The following is a 21,479-nucleotide window of genomic DNA, read 5'->3' as shown; positions in this document are numbered from 1 at the left end:
AAGTTCATATAGCATACCACATATAGCAAGGCTCCAGGCCCGGATGGCGTCCCCACGGACCTATATGGGTCTCTTCCTAAGTTCTGGGCAAAGATCCTAACAAATGTTTTTAATGCCTCAAGTACTAATGGGTTACCGTTATCCTGGACGACCTCTATAATAATCCCAGTTTTTAAAAAGGGCCTGAGGAGTGACCCCTCCTGCTACAGACCTATTTCTCCGATTGACTCTGCCGTTAAAATCTTGGGCAGAGTCTTTCTGTACACTCCCATGACTGTCTGGAGGAGAGAGGGGTCCTCTCAAACCTTCAATACGGGTTCAGGGCTAAAAGAGGTACCCTTGATCAATGTCTAAATTTGCACCTGTTAATAAGCAAATATACCCAGGCTAAGGATGGAATGCTCTATATGGGTTTTATGGACCTCTCATCGGCCTTTGACCTGGTCAATCGGGCCAAGTTATGGGCAATTTTTTTTAACTTAGGGATAGATCCATCTTTAGTACATTTTTTAGCTGACCTTCACAAGGGTCTTTCAGCATCAATCAGGGTTAATAAGGAGGGGGGCTGCACTAGTTATTTTAAGTCCAAGCGGGGTGTCAGGCAGGGTTGCATCCTGGCTCCCCTCCTGTTTACTTTGTATATAAATGCTCTGGATAAGTCTTTGGAGGGGGCATCCCTTGACGTCCAGCGTGTAGGAGATTATGCAATCCCAGTCCTAATTTACGCGGATGATGTAGTGCTATTGGCATGTATTGGCCGGGGATTGCAGAATCTGCTGGATGCCTTCAGGGGTTTTATGGGTTCGTTAGACCTGCAGGTGAATAACAAAAAGTCGCACGTCATGGTTGTGGGCAGATGCTCTAAGGCCCTAAAAATAAAACGCTTCACTTGTAATGGGGCGGAGGTATCTAGGGTACCGGTTTTTACTTACTTAGGCGTCATTTTTTACGATAAGGGCACTTGGGGTCCTCAACAGAAAGCTAAATGCAACTCTCTAGCAAGGTCAACATCTGCATTATTAGGCTTTGCAAAGCGGCTGGGGTCACGACTCATTGAAGCTCTTTTAAAAGTTTATAAGTCTTAATGCCTGACCATAGCCTCCTATGGTGCCTCACTGTGGGACTGTCTACCCCAAGAAAAACTACAGATAGTAGAAAATACATTTTTAAGATCTTTATTGGTGGTTCCCCAATCTACTACCACATTTTCCCTGCATTCTGAACTAGGGCTGGGGTACATTATTGACCAATTGAAAGTGGCCCCATTGATTTGCTGGGCAAAAAGGTGGATGAACAGTGAGATTACATTAAATCATATTATTTTAAGAGACTGTATGGCTAGCCTATATTCAAGAGATGTTTTTTAAACTTGGACGCCCAGAAATGTATGTTTCCAGACTTGACTTGACTTGACATGAAGTTCATATATGTCTCTCACTTCTATTTTGTGTGCAGATTAGAACAAGCCCCTTTCTTCATTTATAGCAGTCAACTGGACACCTTTTGAAGCATTCCAAATTTTAATATAGGTATAGTTTGTATTATTTGTACAAGAAAAAAAACGTATTTCACGTGCCTCAATTGGAATTGTCTCCCATGAGCTTGGGCAGAAATGGGATTTCGAGCTTTAAGATAAGTAAGTACACTAATGCATCCATTGCAGAACGTTGTGTGTAATTTCAGGGTCATTCAATTCTTAAAGGGTCTATGCAGCCTCTCATGCTTCCAAGTTTGTGTACCACTGAGCTGCATAATGATAACTGCTATTGCTGTGCTAGAACACTTTCAAGATAAAGTGCAATAAAATAAAACATGCAATATTACTGCTAACACACCAACTCATTATATGCTACAATGAATCCTCTGATATTTGCAGAAAAATATCTACTGTGTTACAGTGGTTTGCCCTGACCTGTTAATACAGTTAGTAAAATTACCTTTTAGATATTTTCAGTACTTAATTAAAGGTGGGTCCACATAATCTGAAATATTCAACAATTTGTCGATGCATAAAAAGATGTAGATTTAGATGCATATTAGAATGTAATGGGTAGCCCAGCCTAAACCTTGAACATGATTTAGAGCACGGTGATAAGGAAAACTCTTTTAATTTGAGGAAAATGTGTTACACCTCTTGAAGAATTTACTATTGGGATTATATTAACATAAATACCTAGAACTGAAAATGTTCTGTTGGTTGGTTCTGCACCATATAGCACTTTCACCACAAATACGAAGAGTTGTTACCACCCCAACTCTAAATCAGGGCCAATGATAATTTCTAAAAGCGGCAAGTTTTTGTGGTTTTTACCGTTTTGATATATACCACAAAGAAAAAAAGTCTATATTTCGCAAATGTTATTTATTAAGGAACAATAAGACACAATCAAAAACATAGTATATATAAATCAATATATAATTATACATACATATAGTAATATGTATGTACGTATCCTTCATTACCTCACAAAACGCTACACGTTATAACAAAATAATTTAATTAATGTAAAAAACTCTGTGAGAAAGTTCTTGAACATGCACATTTTGGTTATTTTTTATTGTGTTTTTTTTTGCCAAAAAACGCAATGGAAATTGCACATTTTAACATAACATTACTTAATTTCAATAAACTAGTTTCTTAAAGCAATTGAAATTGTTTGCTACATTACAAAGAATTGATAACATATACATACATATTCATAAACAACATAACTATAAAAAGGTAAATCAAACTGTCTACTTGTAAACAGTAGTTCATGTTTTTAACATACTCACAAATCAAAGTTTGGTACAGTGAATACCAGAGTCTTATTCCTTAATACAATTAACTAAAGCGTACCTTAATATAACATACATACCTATGGCAAATAAAAAATCCCACTATTAGAATACAATTAGACCATCATTTTGAAGGATTATATGATAACAATGAACAACATTGTAATATGGTTCAATATCGGTGTCAAACCGTTACAGTGGCATGACAACCACTAGGTCATCACCAGAACTCTGTGATGGCAATGAAGGACTATATCACATGTTGTCAGTTGTGTATTCTTGATAGTACATATTAGTTTCGTTTCAGTTATCATGAAAAAAAGTCCATCTTGAAATACTTCTGCATAACAGAAAGTGAAATGCTGGACTATACTGTTTGGTTGTATGTAGTAAAAAGAAGAAAAATATTTGGATTTGTAATTGAGAAGAAAGGATTTTAGAAAAAAACATGTCTTTTGTTAATAAGTTGTCAGTGGAGGTCAGAGTCGTTTTAGGATGGTCCCTCTGAGATTTAGCTCCCAATGCGCCCTCATTGCAATTTGAATGTTAAGGGTTTGTTTACTTTCCGCGAAAAAATGCTAATAAACAATGGTTTCCAGCTGTCATTATCTAAAGTCACTGCCATTCAAGAAAGAAAATAAGCTGCTAATATGCTTCCTATCGGTTGAAATACATCTTTCACAGCAAAGGGGTAACGTCCTTCAAATATGGATATTTATAATCATTATTTTATGGAAAAAAGTAGCTAAAAGTTTATATATATATACATATATATGTGTGTGTGTGTATATAATATATATATATATATATATATATATATATATATATATATATATATATATATATATATATATGTAGATATATATGAAGAGAGAGAGAGGCAGACATATATATATAGAGAAACGGAATACCTTATGGGTCCAAAATTGCTTCAGGTGACATCTTAAACCACCAGGACAAACACTGAGTGGTTTGTAAATGCCTCCAAAATAATGAGTGCACAAATTCCCAAGCATCCTTCTACTAATTTAGAATTCACATTCCCAAGCATCCTTCTGCTAATTTAGAATTCAATATTTTTTACTCTTTGCAAATACTGCTGACCTTTTATTTGACTATGTTCTGATCTACATTGAACAACTGTGTGTATATGCATCCGCTATTCAGCACAAGCAGAATCCGGATGTTATCTTTTGCAGAAAAATGTATAAAGTGGCCCAATTTCAATGTTTGATTGAAAAAAGCCCAATGCTCAATATTTGAGGACTATTACAAAATGTATACAATTTTTGTAAACAAAAAACTCAGGATCTGAGACTGAACTTCCATCAAAAACTGTCTTCTCCAACATGGTAAAACTTCACAACAAAGACAATAATTGCAAGGACAATCTTTCTAAATGTTCACAATTTGCTGAAATTAGGCACTTCTATCACTTCACATTAACAAAGCAATGTCAGTTTAATGTTGTTTTGGGTTCATTATTTGAAGTGACTAGTTGGTGTGAAATGCATTCTATGTGGGACATGGATGCATTTGACCAATGGCAGTCAAGCACACAGCCTTTCAAGACCACACACCCCCCAAAACAGACAATCAGCTTTTAAACACAGCTAAAACAGTTAGCATAATATAACATAAACTACCATGACATAACATCATAACATAAAAAATAACATACAAAAAATCTCAGAAAGAAACCTTTAGTGTTTTGAATTTGATTATAGTATTACATTAACTTAAGTTGTGAGAGTCAAATAAAAAGAGTAATTGCTTACAAGCTACAGATATATTGTAAAACACCTGATCTAAGAAGAAGCTATTGTCTATTTTTCATACACATTATTATCTTTTTATCGAATAATCTGTGGTTTAGGTAAAATGAAAAATGAATTCTGTAACTTTTCTACCCCACTAAGTTAATCCAGTTTTATTGATTTACTGCCAAGCATATCTGGAAGATATATTGACTGCCTTATGTCTCTTTTCATTACCTGTGTTTATAGTTCAGACAACTTTTACAAACATAAACAAACATGTGGCCCTAGTATCTACTTAACAAATAAGCACATAGCAACCAGAGTAATAGAATCCCAATTTGCCACTTTGGTATGCCAAGTGCAAATATATTAATCTTAGCTACATGAAGCCCCCACTGAAAAAAACACAAATGGGCATTTTCTCTTGAAACACTGAAATGTACATCAAGTAAAGCAAACATTAACATTAGTCACAGAATCACATGTATTGATATTTTCAACAGGCAGAAGAAAAGTTTTAAATGAAACAAACACCTAGTTTTAATGGTACATTGTGAATTAGGTTGTTTCATCTACATTCTAAAACTTCTCCAGCACAGAAATGTATCCACCATGTTTTACATCGTACAAAATAATTGAGCATATGACCCACAGAAAACAAAGAAGAACTTGACTCTGACATCCACTTTGAAAGGAAACACTGTACAGAATATCTGTAGTACAATCAAGCCATTTACATATTTTCAACTGCTCGTTTGACATTGTGCTCCCTGCCCTGTTCCGTTTTTTCTTGGTTCAGGTATTCTAGAACCTTCATTAACATGTCTTCATCCAGGTACTGCCTATTGTGTGTGTCATCATTCTCTCTGAGCTTTGAGAGCCTTTTGTTCACTGGGACTATCTCTTGGGAGCCTCCAGGGTTGAAATATTCTTTCATGGCCTGCTCATACTGATCCTCTTCCTCCTGGTCATCATCAGACGGAACTCTTTTCATTTGGTTTGTGTTCATAACCTCTGGATATTTTGTTAGCACCTTAGCCATGTAGTCTGTTAGTTCATCATCTTTATCATTCAGTTGCTCATAATCCAGATTCCGTCTTTCCAAATCATTCATCCATGTTGATTTATGCCCTTTTTGTCTCCTAGGTAGGTAGGATGACCTTGGCAAACCATTGTCTTGATTCATTTGATTTAAAAAGTATCTGGGTTTCTGGTTAGGCACATTGCTTGCTGCCCCTAGCAAATTTGCAATGTCTCCAAAGGTGAGCTCCTCAGCCAGGGTTGCTGGTTGCTTAATGTAACTATTCTTTGAGTTAATTGTGTTTCTAAAGCCATCCGTTTGGTCTAAGGTAGGGTCAGAAACTTCATCAAGGTCTTCTGGGACTTCTGGTTCCTGATCAGACACCTCTTTTTCCCCTTGTTTCTTATCTCCAGATTTCAGCATGTCAAGTAAATCCTCAGGAGGGATCTGTAATTTCCGAGACATTTCTATCAACTGCAAAATTGCTTGTGGGTCCAAGTTCTTTTCAGAATACTTTCCACCTCTTTTCTCTTCATTCTGTGCTACAGTTTTTGTTTGGCCATTATCAATCCTATTCATTAGCATCAACATCTTCATGTAGTAATTTGTCAACCTTGAAAGGTTTTCTGAAGCTTGATCTTTGTTAATATTTCTTGGGTCTTCTTCTGGAAAGCCAAATTGCCCAGACCGTTTTACTGCATCATCAATTTCTTCATTTTTTTCAATTTCTTCCTTGCTGTCTTTGATCTCCTCTTGAGTTTGGCTTTCTACTTTCTCTTCAACTGGATTCCAGTCTTCCCCTCCAACAACATCTTCATAAGCAATATTGTTAGCTTTGTACAGATCATCTTCATCATCTTTATATAATTTCTGGTCATCTTCCAGCCGTTCTCGTTTATTGTTATTTGGCCCAGATAACTTCCCCAGTTCCTTAAAAACAGACTCCAGTGTAGCAAGACTTTGGGGTGTATACTGCTCTTCCACTATTTCATTGGTACGTTTGAAGGGGTTGTCTTTAGAGGTGTCTTCAAAATATCTATATGGCATTTTTAGTGTTTTGTGCCTTCTCTCAGGCCACATGTTTGTTTCATAATCATCACTCAATTCCATAGGAAAACTCTTATCTGAACTTATGGAATACGGTTTACTGTTTACCTTTGACACTGTTTTTCCCTCTTTTTCTGCTTGCATCAAAGCTTCCAGCATTATTCTGACCCATTGCGGGTCTTCTTCATTTGTAGAATCCCTTCCATTATCTGCTAATTGAACTTGATCATTATTTTCTTTCTGCTGCTGAAGAAATGGAGCCCCTTGGTAAAGGTTATAGTCTGGGTTGCCATCTCCTTGATTAGCTTGTTGTCTGAGGTTCTCTAAATATTCCAATGCTTTGATCATCTCTGGATTGGGCATCTTCTGAATATTTTTCAGTCTATGGTCTGAGTCTTTCTGCGGAAGCTGGTAGTATTGAAATGATGCAGCATTAGCACAACAGATTAGAAGAAAAATAGGTGTCATCAACAGAATAGTTACAAACCAGTTTAGTTTAATGGACCCCATAGCTCCAATGTTTTCTGTGGGAAAAAGGAGAAGAAAATGTTTACATAATTGGACACTTAACAGTTAGCAACATTTTGCTTATTTAATAGACTGTTTATACTGGGGTTAAAGACAATATGATAAACAAGATACTGTTAAAAGCATATCGAATGAATACCATTGCTAGGAAAGTGCACATTAAAAAATTTAGGGGCTGATTAGGATAGAGGATTTTCCGCATCCTCCGGGCCGGCGGAAGCCACCGCCGGCCCGGAGGATGCGGAAAATCCTCTGCGGACCCACCAAAGACCCAACGCCACATTAGGATGGCTGGTGGGTCCTGGTTTCAGTCCACCGCTTTTCCGCCGCGGTTGACTTACAACCGCGGCAGAAAAGCTGTAACATGGCTGGCGGTGTCTATCAGACACCGCCAGCCATATTAGGATAGAGTAAAAGAGATGCTTTTCCACGGCGGCTTTTCCCCCGTGGAAAAGCATACGGAATTTGACTTCGGGGGCCCGTTGCGGGCCCCCTGGGTGAAGGGGGGGTGGGGGGTGCTCATGGGGGGTACCCATGATACCCCCCTGCATTTGTATGCAGAAATCAGCAGGCACCCCGCGGGGCCTGCCGCTTTCTGCATACAAATGCAATGTATGCATTTTTAACATTGCGGCGGGTGCAGCTTGAAGCTGAACCCGCCGCGATGTTAAAGATAGAGGATGTGACCGCCACCCTGACGGTCAAATCCTGATCTGCACGGAGGGAACGCCGCTGCCCATGCAGACGTTCCCTCCTACTCTGGGGTCGCAGACGGACTCAAGTCCGTCCGCGATCCTAATGAGCCCCTAAGTTAGGGCAATGGGAGTTTCTGTAAATTAACCAGCCCCTTTTATAGAGGTGAGGTAAGTGCATATTTGTAAACCAAGCAATTTGTATAGCCTAATACTGTAGAAGCTAAACATTATTTTGCATTTGTATTTATTGAAGAGCAATATAATTTCTGGAAGAAAGTGAGGGTGTAGTGGTCCAAATGTACTGTACGTAAGGTGATATGCTTGGGTGAATACATATAGCTGTGTAGTTCATTTATGAAAGATAACGAGCTTACTTGAATCCATGATTTGGTACAAGTCATAAAACCAGTATTATTTATCAGTTCTTGTATGACCATGATCTGATAATATTATATGGCTACTGTGACTGTATTTCGAAAATATATTTATTTGGTTGCAAGTCAGACTAATGACAACACAAACATTGTAAGGTGAGAATATGGAGGTAAGTATAGATGTATTATTCTTAACTTCACTTCTAGGATATTATATCATGATATATTATATTATGGTACTTCATGTTCTGAATACAATAATGTTATGGCACAATATTTAAAATTCAATGTTCTGATTGTACACTATTTATTTAACAGCATTTTTATGTAACATCGACTAGACTCATAGGGTAACAGAGCACTTCAAAGAAGGCCACATTACAAATCAGGGAGATAAGTGAGACTGCATATATTACAAGAACATTTAAGATAAAATACATGTATGTTCTAGAAAACTGGATAGCATACTATAATCAATATATTACAAAATATAAAATCATGTTTCTCTATTTATTTATTTAACAGTTTTAAATAGCCTAGCAAGGCTTAAGGATTACAGAGCCCTTTGGACATGGCACAGGGTTACTAAAAACGAGTTGTAAATCCAAGACACGAACCATTAGATTCTAAGATACATACTGGGCCTGAAGAGAGGTGCATTGTGTATTAAATAGATGTAGGAAGCTACAACTGTCCACACACAAGAAATGGGTGTTAGAAGACAAATACATTATCATTCAGCCATATAGTAATGAGTGGTTGCCAAAATCTCAATTATGAATATATTTTGAGGAAGATAAATATAGGCTCCCCAATTGGTCAGGGTCATTAACAGGGCATATATTAGTCTCAAATTATTGAATCCCAAACTATCCAGAACAGTAAGGGTTCATGTTCATTGGGATGTAATGTGAAGTGGCAACAATGTTATGTCCTTGTAATCCTCTTTAAAAGCAACATAGGAAGATATTGTGTTGATGGGTGGTGAGATGGAATTTTATTCTCGCAAGCCACTCACAGAGAAAAACTGATTTATTATCTTTGACATTTGGAAAGGGGTTTAAGAAGGAGGTACAGAGTTGGCACTAGACAGCTGAAATGGGTAGCTTCTGCACTGGATATCTTAGGAAGCCTTCTCTACAGTACTCCATATTTTGACAAGCACTTGTGCGTGTGCTGGAAGGGGCAAACCAGAGGGACATTGGGAAATGGCAGCACAAAATGATCTCTTGTGAGGCTGTAGAAGTAGCTAAAGCCTATAAAAGAAGCATTCTGATTGGCTACAAGCTCCCAACATTCCATCCAGGGTACTAACTGCTATCAAAGACAGAAGGTAAATAGGTCACTTGAGAGTTATTGGAGACAATTATTTATCGTTATCCCATAGTAGCAGAATTAGTACCTTGTAGTAGTAGATTTCCATCTTGTTAAATATTCAATAATGCCTGATTTGACGGATTATTCTTTGATACGTTCTCAGATAAATATTCATATTTTGTTTTCGTATTTGCTGATTGACACCATAATTACTTACCATAATGCAGAAAAGTGAAGATAAGAATATCAGTGTTTAAAAATATGCAGAGGTATTATCACCCTATTGCTGTTTATATATCTTTCCAGGAGTTAAATAAATCATCATTTTTAATTAATGTTTCAAACATGCAAGCTAATATTTTATGTTCATAGTGCAATTCCAGCATTTTAGTCAAAAACATCCTTTCTTCATAGCTGAACATTACTCTCATAGTAGCACACAGTAGCAAAGCACTGGTCCTTTTCCTTTTTAACAAAAAGTCAAGATATTATACAGGGACTGGGAAAAGGTGCATATGGGGGTGTGTACTGTGAGGTCCAATGCACATTTTAAGCTGATACAATATAGCTTCACGCACCAAGCGTACCTCTCACTCTAAACCCTCCACAACATATACCCCACATGGTTAGGCCGATGTCCACAACATGGAACTCCTGATGCGGACTTTGCACATATGGTGTGGAGTTGCTACTGGATAGCATCTTACTGGGGGGAATACACACAGAATTTAAATAAAGCAGCTGAATGGGAGGACCTGTGTTACCCCCGGGAGATATTACTAGGTCTGATCCTTACTCCGACGAAAAAGAAACATAGCCATGAGTTCCTAATGCTGGGTTTAGTGCTAGCAAAAAATGGATTGCTATCAAATGGATGGGTACACAACCTCCCAAATATGCTGAGTGGTTGTGAGATATGTCCGAATGGGCAGTAGCAGAAGAAGTTAGAACAAAGCATGTGAGGCGTGATGAGCGCTTGGAGAATAACTTGGCAGCATGGGCGCAGATATTTGAGGATCTATAGAGTGACATAGCTGCCGAGGCCAACACTGGCAAGAAGATATAAACCAAGGGGAAAAAAAGGAAAACATGCTGTGTGTATAAAGGTGGTAGTCAAAGTCGTATGGGTGCAGAAGTATAATGCTCTTACAGTGCAGGAGGCCCCGAGACAGAAGATAAGGGAAGTAAAAATACATCTGCGGAATTCTAGGGCCCGGAACGAAGTCTCCACCACACACTTTCAACTATGTTGACAAAAAGTAGTAAGTATGTTTATTGAACTACAATATGAGCAGCTAGGGAGGAGGGGAGAGTTAGGGATAATTTATTTATGTGATGTCTTAGATTGATCCTGATGTTGTATATGTCTCAAAGCACCAGAAACTGATGCAGTGTACAACTCAGGTGACACTCAATAAAAAGCATACAAAAAAGCAAGTCAAGAGATTATAGCAGAGGAATGGCTACCCTACACCCTTTGCTGGATGGTGATGGTAACAGCCAGCTTCCCATTTTGCATTTGTCAGCCTACTTTGACATGGCAGACAATGAGCTAGTCTTTGTCATTCTTTCTATGAGCATTGGTTTGGTAGGTTTTTATGGGAATGGGCTGCATGCATTTTATCAGGAAGAGATCAGTTTATCCTTGCAGTCTGAGAGTCCTTTCCACTGACCACTGTGCAGCTACTGGTTACCAGGCAGTATCCTTGGTTGGCCCCCTCATTTATAATTAGTATCCCAGAGCCTCACATATTAATGTAGCTAATAAGATAACCATGTTATTCTCTTTATCTAATCAACTCTCCAGGGACCTCTTTTTAAAGCGCAGTCCAGGAGGCTGTAGTAGGTATGCAAATAAGATATACTTTAACACAGAATGTACACAAAATTAATGTTCATAAAAGCTACATCCCTTAAAGATAAATAGGCCTATATTTTAAAATAGAAGATGTAAGAATTTAAAATCAATAGCAGAAAAATAGTCCACAAGGTTCTAGCAACACTTACCGCTTGAGATAGAGTTCAATATTGCAAATAAAATGCGAGCCTATGGACATTGTTATCCAAAGTAGTCAGATTTGTGACTTCTTGACTGTTTTCAGACACATCTGGACTCCAGATTGCCTAGTTTTTTTTTACAGAGCAAGAAAATAGAAAAAAGGTACCAGAAATAGTCAGATAAGTTTTCCCTTTATTCTATTTTCTAAGTTGACCTGAGGAATTGGTAGACACGTGGTTAGAGGGGAGGAAGCCATATTTGCCATGAACGTCTGTCTTCATGTGAGGGGTAGTTTCTCCACATATTTTGCATGGGGCCCCCCTCAGGATTTGTTACATTCCTGAGCAGACACACCTTTGTGAGGATGAACCCAATATTTGAAGATTTCAATTGGGACCTTGTCTGTACACATTGAAGCAGTTGGCACCTGGGTAACTGGGATCTAGTCTGCGGCCAAGCCTTTAAATAACAATATCTTCATACTGATAAGGGGAAGAAATATGATTCAAATTAGTCCTAATTCAGTATGCTGAGCCTCCGTCAATTTGATACTACTGTGAAGCTCTTGGCTTACATTACCATTTCATTCTCAGGGTAAGGCAGAGGTGAAATAGCCACACATAGACTCAATGATCGTGTGGGGCATGCCCTGACAAATCACACATTTAAGTTCTGACATATCTCCATTCATTTTTTAATAGACCTGAACAGCAAATACAATCTGCACAGACATAAGGAGTGGTGGGTGACCTACTCCTTTTTCTCTGTGAATGCAGTCTGAAGCACATGTGCTCCTTTTGTCATCTCAATTTCACTGTTTAGATTGTGCATAGTCCTGTTGAGCACCAGAGTGCCTTGCAGTATATGGCTATACGCATTTCTTAGTTTGTGAAAGAAACAGTGTCATTGTCTGAATATCCACTCAGAAGCCGTTGGCCGGTGCAATTAAACATCGATGCGCCGAATACCAAAGCTGTTAATCTTTAATCCACTCCCAGATACTCCCTGACCCTTTTTCTCACACTTGTAGGTTCCTGCTTTCTGTTTGTGATGGTTTGCCCTCCTTTTCTTCCTCTATCTTTTGGGTCTGTGTGTTGTTTCCTCTCTTGCACTTGGTAAATACCTAATAGGGGAAAAATGAGTGTTGGTCCCCAAAAATAAGAGTCGGTGCCCCCCATTGGTAACCACTGGCTCAAATTAAGCACCAAATGTATATTTTCATGATACAGCTCCAGATTTCACTTTAAAATATGTGCACAGAAATTACATTCTTGTTATCAACGATATTTTATAAACTACAAAATGTGTTCAGCTAACAGATGACTTCCTGTAACAATATCTGCCATTAGACAGTCTGACGGATTCCCTCTGCATGGGTAATTGTGCACTACCGAAAATTAAAATCAAATGTATGGTAGACCATAATAAACCTTCTGTGTATGATTGTATTTAAAGGAAGATTTTAGATAAATAACTATTGTACTTGGCCAGGGCCTGGAATATTGCCTCTGTTCAAGGACATAGTAATCAACAGTGCAGCAGTAGCACTGAAGCCCAGTGGTGTGAAGCACCCACTGCACTCCAGTGATGGCTGTATCACTACCAAAAAGAGGCAATTTATTTGTGTTAGGGCCCAAGCTCCCTTAATATGCCTCACCCCCATATAATTAAATGTATAAATAAGCCCGCTTTGCCACAGTTGAGGGCCATAATGTTTTTTGCACATCCTTGCTGTAAATAGACAACTTTTGTTTTTGTAGGTGAAGCCTTTTATAAAAATGTTTAAGTTGGCATCGATGAGAAGCTTTTTCTACCCATTTTCCTCTTGGTATATGTACGACAGAGACTTCCACCTACATTAATGATATATGTCATAGGCATTGTTTAAACATATATCAGCTGGATAACAGATAATTATACAGTATCCATTAGAATTGTATTTGACCTTTACCCAGATGCAGGTTCTACCTATAGAATAGAATGCTGATTTCCTCTCGCTTTCCAGTCAGTATTTCTAGAAATTTACGAAGATGTATTGTTGAAAAAGATTCTCTAAATCCTGCTCTTATCTGGTGTCAGTTGTAGCTATATGTCATTACTGTTGCAAACTAAACTGCTCCCTATATTTAAAATACCAATACCTAAAGGTTCCTTTTTTTCCTTCTATGTCTTTTTCCTATTACATGCATAAGTAATGAACCATGCTCTTGTATTTATACACAAATGTCAACTATATATGTTACAAATATGTCTACATTTCTATTTTCTATTTTTAAAATTAATTTACTTTATATGTTCTTATCAATTATTTTCCAGCTAATTCAACTTTGGAGCAGTAAATGGAAAGTGATCTAAAAAAGTAATCCTTTGGGTAAAATGTATGTATATTTGGCTGATAAAAACATACATGCGTTCCTATTACATATACATACATGTAAACTATTGTGGGATGGTAACAATGTTAAACAATACCTTGTGCACATTATGCACTGGAACAGTTTTCCTAGTTGTGCCCTCATTTTGGGTTTATGGATACATTTGTGGTAATACAGTGAACTGGTAATTGTGTTACCACATTTGGTTCCCATAGCATTAAGTTAAATCGAAAAAGTGATAAATGCAATTATTGCACATTGAAACTTAAATTTACACACTTTTGAGTATCTCTGAATTTTACCTTTAGTATACTTGTCCCTACTTTGCTTGCTATCTCTTCAAGTCTTTCACAGCATGTCACTTCTCCAAATTAAAGGAGCTTCTATTTGACCAGTGCCATAACCAACACGCACATGGTAGTTAGATGATCTTTTGCCCTACTCTGCAGTCCTGCTTTCTGCCATATTCATTTCACACCCAAATTATCCAGCTAATGGGGTTGAGCACATAAAGTGAGCTTGGGAAAGTGCTATATGAAGGCACAGTCAGTGATATGTGTAAAAGAATGGACTGCATTTGGCCGGAAACATAACAGGATCTCTTGAAGTTTGTAAAGGGAGCTACAGAACACAACACAGCAACATAATGCACAAACACAATAATAATACAACACAATAAGATTTACCAATATGTAACACAATTACATTTGTTCTATTCAATCAATTAAATTCTGCCCAGGCCAAAAGGAGGCCATGTTAAAGTAACTTATTCATTAGCATGTCAAATGTTCCCCAACCCTTTTCTTAAAGTGGCTAGTGATCATGCAAACAGAAGACCTTTTGGTATTTCAACTGGGCCCCAATTGACACAGCAAGAGTTCCCTCCTTTTAGCTATTTATTTACTGAAAAGAGTAATCTGTTTGGTTGCATACTGACTGTGTCGTATAGGTATTCTTTGAAGTTACCAGGAAATGTAGAGACAGATGTGTATGTTAAGTGAAAACATGGTTTGCATGTGCCCATCATTTTTACCTCCATGATCCTTATTCTCTACTACGTCACAATGAAAAGTAACTGTAGCTGTTCCCTGGTATTAGGGAGGATTCAAAGCAAAGACGTGGATACAGAGAAGGCATAAATATTATCTTACAGAATGCAAAACAGGAAATCCACAGCAAAAAGTGACGTAAACCACCTGAGTGTAAAATGCCGTTGTGTGTTAAAATCTCGCCATTTCCAGTAAATTCACCATTTCCAGAACTCAAATCATTTTCCAGAGTTTGCATCATGTATGTCTGTGGCATCATGGTTTGGAAGAGTGATACAAAAGGTATTATGGTTTTCGTAAGACATACTTTTAGTTTCGTGTGTTTATTTTACTGTAAACAGCTCTTTAGTATCTCCAATGGAAAAGGCCATATTACAACGCACACGTTTACAATGCATGCCATTGCAACGCAGTCATTACAACGACCGCGTTGTTACATCGCATACCATTACAACACAAGTTGTTACAAAGACTTGGGGTAGGGGGGGCGCTGGAGTTTGGATTGTATAATTTACTATTCCAACACCAGCCTGTGCAACAGTAGGGAAGGTGTTGGATTTGTAATCCAACACCTTCTGCCCCCTACAGCAAGTTGTTGTAACGACTTGGGTTGTAATGGTATGCACTGTAACAACGCGGTCATTGTGCCAGACCCCCTGTCCCCCGTCCCTCCCAGCCCCCCCGCATTACCTACGATGCCGCCACCCTCCTAGCCCTTAACCCCGGTCGCGCTCCCAACTGCGTCCTAGCCACCCCTGGCCAAACCCATGGACCTTTCTCCTGCTTCTCCTGCAAATTCAGCGGCACCGACAACATCTCCGCCACGACCACACCACAGATTCCCGACCCCAACCACCTACAATGCATCCTTCTCAACACCCGATCAGTCCACAGGCACGCCATTGACCTATGGAATCTACTAGACACCATCTTCCCAGACGTCGCCTTCCTAACAGAAACATGGATGAACACTTCCTCCGCCCCAGACATCACCATTGCCATCCCGGAAGACTATAAGATCACTCGCAAGGATCGTACCGGCCACACAGGAGGAGGAATCGCTATCGTCCATAAGAATTCCATCCGAATCTCTACCAGCTCTGACGCCAACCTCGCCAACTCCGAACACCTTCACTTCCAGATCCACATCGACCCCAAGACCACACTCAGAGGCACCCTCCTCTACAGACCACCAGGACCCCGCGCAAAATTCAGTGAAGACATCACGGACTTCATCACTCCTCATGCGCTCCCCTCCAAAGACTACATCCTTCTGGGAGACCTCAACTTTCACCTCGAAAAGATCAACGACCACAACACCGCCACCCTCGTGGACAACCTCGCCAACCTCGGACTTAAACAACTAGTCACTTCCCCCACCCACATCGCAGGTCACACACTCGACCCCATCTTCACATCCAGCAACCATGTCTCCTTCAGCCACACTACGGACCTCCTCTGGACCGACCACAGCTGCGTTCACTTCACCTACAACAAGCCGAAACCCATCAACCACCCCCAACCTACCCTGCAAAGAAACTGGAACAAAATCACCACGGACCAAATCTCCGCATCGCTCCTTCGAAACTCCCCAGCCCTCTCTTCTAACGCCAACGAAGCCGCCACCAACCTCACCCTATGGTTATCCAACACCGCCGACACCTTAGCACCACTGAAAAAACGTCAAAGAAAACCTGGCAGCAAGAAAGCCTCATGGTTCAACGATGATCTCAAGAAGTCCAAGAAACTCTGCCGCTCCCTAGAAAAGGCCTGGAAAAAAGACCCAACCACCAGCACCAAGGACGCCTTCAAAAGCGCCACCCGCACTCACCACCAACTGATCCGAAAAGCCAAGAAAACAGCATTCAAGGATCGACTTGACAACAACGCCCACAACAGCAAGGAACTTTTCAACATCGTCAAGGAATTCTCCAATCCCTCGGCCAACTCCAACGACATCACCCCCTCCCAAACCCTCTGTGACTCCCTAGCCTCTTTTTTCCACAACAAGATTGCAGACATCCACAACAGCTTTGACAACCTACCCGGAAACCAACCCACGCTACCATCTGCTGACCATCTTCCCCCCGTGAACACCCTTCAGGCCTGGGATCCAATTTCCACTGAGGACACCATCCGCCTGATGAACTCCATCCACTCAGGATCCCCCACAGACCCATGCCCTCACCACATCTTCAACAAAGCAGACTCCGTCATAGCACCGCACCTCCGAGACGTCATCAACTGCTCCTTCAACTCCGCTACCTTCCCAGAAAACTGGAAACACGCTGAACTCACCGCCCTTCTGAAAAAACCAACAGCGGACCCCACCGAACTCAAAAATTACCGCCCCATCTCGCTTCTTCCATTCCCGGCCAAAGTCATCGAGAAAGCCGTCAACAACCAGCTCGCCGCTTTCCTCGAAGCCAACAAATCCCTCGACCCCTCACAATCGGGATTCAGAGCAAAACACAGCACTGAGACCGCCCTCATTGCAGCAACTGACGACATTCGAACTCTACTGGACAATGGAGACACAGTCGCCCTCATCCTCCTCGACCTATCTGCTGCATTCGATACAGTCTGCCACAGCACCCTTCTTCAGCGCCTCAGAAACATCGGAATACAAGGAAAAGCACTTGATTGGATCACCTCCTTCCTCTCCGGAAGAACACAAAGAGTCCGCCTCCCACCATTCAAGTCCGAGGCCACTGAAGTCATCTGTGGCGTACCACAAGGATCCTCACTCAGTCCCACCCTCTTCAACGTATACATGAGCCCCCTCGCGGCCATCGCACGCCAACACAACCTCAACATCATCTCCTACGCGGATGACACCCAACTGATCCTATCACTCACCAAAGACCCCAACACCGCCAAAACTAACCTACACGAAGGAATGAAAGAAGTTGCCGAATGGATGAAACAAAGCCGTCTGAAACTGAACTCAGACAAAACAGAAGTCCTCATCTTAGGTACATCCCCCTCTGCTTGGGACGACTCCTGGTGGCCGGAAGCCCTCGGAAAAGCACCCATCCCGACAGACCACGCACGGAACCTAGGCGTTATCCTGGATTCTTCACTCTCAATGAACAGACAAGTCAACGCCGTATCCTCTTCCTGCTTCAACATTCTCCGCATGCTCAGAAAAACATTTCGCTGGATACCCTCCGAAACAAGGAAAACAGTCACCCACGCTCTGGTCACGAGCCGACTGGACTACGGAAACACCCTCTACGCAGGTACCACCGCCAAACTCCAGAAGAAACTCCAACGAATCCAGAACGCCTCAGCCAGGATCATACTAGACATCCCACGCAACGAACACATCTCTGGTCACCTTAAAGACCTCCACTGGCTACCCGTCAATAAGAGGATCACCTTCCGACTGCTTACCCACGCACACAAATCACTCTACGACATCGGACCAGATTGCCTCAACTCTCGACTGTCCTTCTACACCCCCTCCCGCCAACTACGTTCTTCCAGCCAAGCCCTCGCCACTGTACCTCGCATCAACAAGACCACCATGGGAGGCAGATCCTTTTCATACCTGGCTGCTAAAACATGGAACTCACTCCCCGCTTACCTTCGCCTCACCCAGAACCACCTAGCGTTCAGAAAGCAGCTTAAAACGTGGATATTTGACAAATAATCCTCCTCCCCTTCCTAAGCGCCTTGAAACCCTCTGGGTATGTAGTGCGCTATACAAATTTTATGACTTGACTTGACTTGACTAAACGATGTTTACCTCTCTAATGGAATGCCACAGCTGCCATAAAACAATCTTATTCCCCATCCACTGTCTTATATCACTGACATCCCATTTGTGTTCTATGTAGTGTGCTTAAGTTGTACATTTTGCGTTCTCGACATTTGTTACTGAGTATCATTAGTATTGATTTACTTTTACTACCTAGGTGTATAATTGTCACTCATCTTATAACTTTTTACTCCAGTGACGAATGTTGACTCACAGCTGGGCGGATGCCACATGAGTATCCTCATGTCCTACAAAAAGACCTTTTTCAATCATGCTCTGAAATTGACTTTCTAGTGAAGTTCACATCAGCGTCTGAAACACAGTATGCAAATTCCTCCAAGCGTAACAGAGGGGGTGCAGCAGGAAACATAAATGGAAAGAAGGGCTCATCACTAATGCTGCTGGCTGGAAAGTTATCTAAGTGGACTCAAAACCAGCGAGAATTAATTTGGGAGTACCATTATTATTTAGGGTAGGATCTCCAATGCCATCCCTGCCAGCTGGTATTTTCCCAGTCTGGGTCTGCCATGTAAATCATACAGCCCTGGATGGTAAATTCCAATAGTGGACCATGCACCCTTGTGGAAACACTTAATTTTGTGAGTACACTTCAAACAGCAAAAAGAAAGAAGTAGAAAAGTTGTAAAAAGAAGTAGAAAAGTGACTAAATTTCCTACTGTTTGAAAACCCACTGAATTTGTATTGCAGTATCCCCTCTAAACATTGAATTGCCTATGGCCATTTGTGGGCTTAACTGCTACAGAAAATAGGCAAAGATCTATTTGATTGGACAAATTACTGTCCAGGGATTCTACTCACACCATTATTTTGGGCCCATCAGTTATAAATACAGGAAATTGATCACCTATGTCAGCTAGTAAAGTCAGTCAATCACAGATAAGTAAAAGCTATTGGGCACTTACACCTTGATTACAAGTTCAGGGCTAAATTCCGATCGGTTTTTAAATAGGAATTGCACTGGGATCAATATTACGAATTTTCTCCTTATAGATTCTGACAGGTCAAACCTGCTGATGTAAATGGGGAAAGGCTACTAAAAAAAGTCTGAATATGTTTAATTCAGTGTGTTAATGCCAAATCTGCATGTCAGTTTTAAGTTGAGAACTCAGAACGTGGGATATTTACCACACTTCGTCCCTCACGGTAATGGCATTTACCATGAGTTGTTAGTTACTCCACCCTATTCTGCACAACTTGTGATTGGGGACGTGGTAGAAATAGTAAAGTTATTGAAAATTATTTAAGATTAGATTTAAGGTCCGAGCAGCAAGAAGAGATCACATCAGCATTGGTGCACGCTGTGACTGATTACTCAAGTGTGGTAAACGAAATGTCAGGAAGAGGAAATGCTGGAATGAGAAAGAATACCATGAACACAGCAGGCATGCAATACCAGTGATGTTTGAATAGAGCTAGAATATAGGTTTGTAACTTTGAATTGAAAATATGAAAACATATCCAACAGTAACACCCACACACTGGAGCCAAAAGATGCAGATTATAGTCAACAATTCAAGTTGTTCTATTGTGGGTATATAAAAATGCAAGCATCTAAAGATTATGCTAAAGCAAGTTTGATAAAAGATTATGCTAAAGCGAGTTTGATAAAGTCAACCAATGCCACAATGTGAAGATTCAATGCAAATAATGTTAGATCAAAAGATAGCATAGTAGCCAAGGTCATGGACATCAAGGAATATATCCCTTTAAGTTCAGCAATGTGTTGCTGCTGCCCTTTCACGCCCAGAAGATGTTTACAAGAAAGCACACTTTTTTAAATACATAGAATGCAATCTTAACCAAAAAGATATGATTTCCATGTAAAAATCCATAGTGAAATTGACCAGACCATATTCAGAAATGCTCAGAGCAGGAAATATTTATCATAGAAAAAGTATGGGATATTGAAGAGGATAATACCTCATGCAGAATAAGAGCTGATAGATTGTGTCTATGGATGCCTTTAACTAGTAAGCATGGGCGCATTTACAAATTCCACACAGGGACAGCTTCCACTTGGTCAATCTGTAACATACCCCTTTTGGGCATTGATCAATGGGTCACCATTTTGAATTCAATCACAAATCATTGATGATTCTCAACCCTATAATCTGAATATATAGCCACAGAAGCATAGCCTTTCTCTCATATATTCAGTCTACGATGTACATTGGACAGTCCCCGAGGGCAGCTTTTGCTGCAAATTAGTATGCTCTCTTCTAATTATTCAGCCAGGTCCTTCCTATTCAGATACTGAATGTCTGGTTATTTTGGTTGATTCATGCTGTTTCTCTAACATACTTCCCTTAAACATTTATGTTTCTGGAAAAAAATGATCTTCAATCCGATTGACAATATTGTGTTAAATAAAATTAGCTAAATAAAAGTGGAGACCTTATAGGTTTATTTCAAATCAAAAAGTCTTTATTTCGATTTTTTTCAATCATAAAAGACATTTACAACCTTAAACATTAAAAAAAAAAACATTTTCACAATTTAAAAGAAGAAGAGAAAAAAGTTTTTTTTTAATTACCCTTCCTTAACAACTAGTATAATCCTTGGCAGCTAGTATAATCCACAATTTATCACTTCGTCTCTCAATTTACAATTATTATTATTGATATTGGCCGACCACTAGTTGTAAAATCCATGGGTTACAATCAAATAGGTTAGATTAAAAAAAAAGACATAAATATTTTTTTAAATTTTCAAAAATTCATCACAAGGAGCATTACTCACTATATACATTTTA

At 39.8% G+C, this 21,479-nt stretch overlaps 1 protein-coding gene across 1 annotated transcript in view; it reads right to left on the bottom strand.

The window, feature by feature from the left end:
- Positions 1-4,783: 4,783 nt before the first annotated feature.
- SCG2 (secretogranin II) overlaps positions 4,784-21,479 on the bottom strand; it is a 63,235-nt gene continuing 46,539 nt past the window's right edge. The window contains exon 2 of the mRNA XM_086950017.1: positions 4,784-7,130. Within this exon, the coding sequence (XP_086806143.1) occupies positions 5,272-7,116 (1,845 nt within the window). The 5' untranslated portion in view covers positions 7,117-7,130 and the 3' untranslated portion in view covers positions 4,784-5,271. The remainder of the gene's footprint in view (positions 7,131-21,479) is intronic.

This window comes from Lissotriton vulgaris, unplaced genomic scaffold (assembly GCF_964263255.1).
Source record: "Lissotriton vulgaris unplaced genomic scaffold, aLisVul1.2 SCAFFOLD_1606, whole genome shotgun sequence".
NCBI classification, from domain to species: domain Eukaryota; kingdom Metazoa; phylum Chordata; class Amphibia; order Caudata; family Salamandridae; genus Lissotriton; species Lissotriton vulgaris.
The sequence above is the reverse complement of the archived record's forward strand: the minus strand, read 5'-3'. Positions and strand labels throughout refer to the sequence as shown.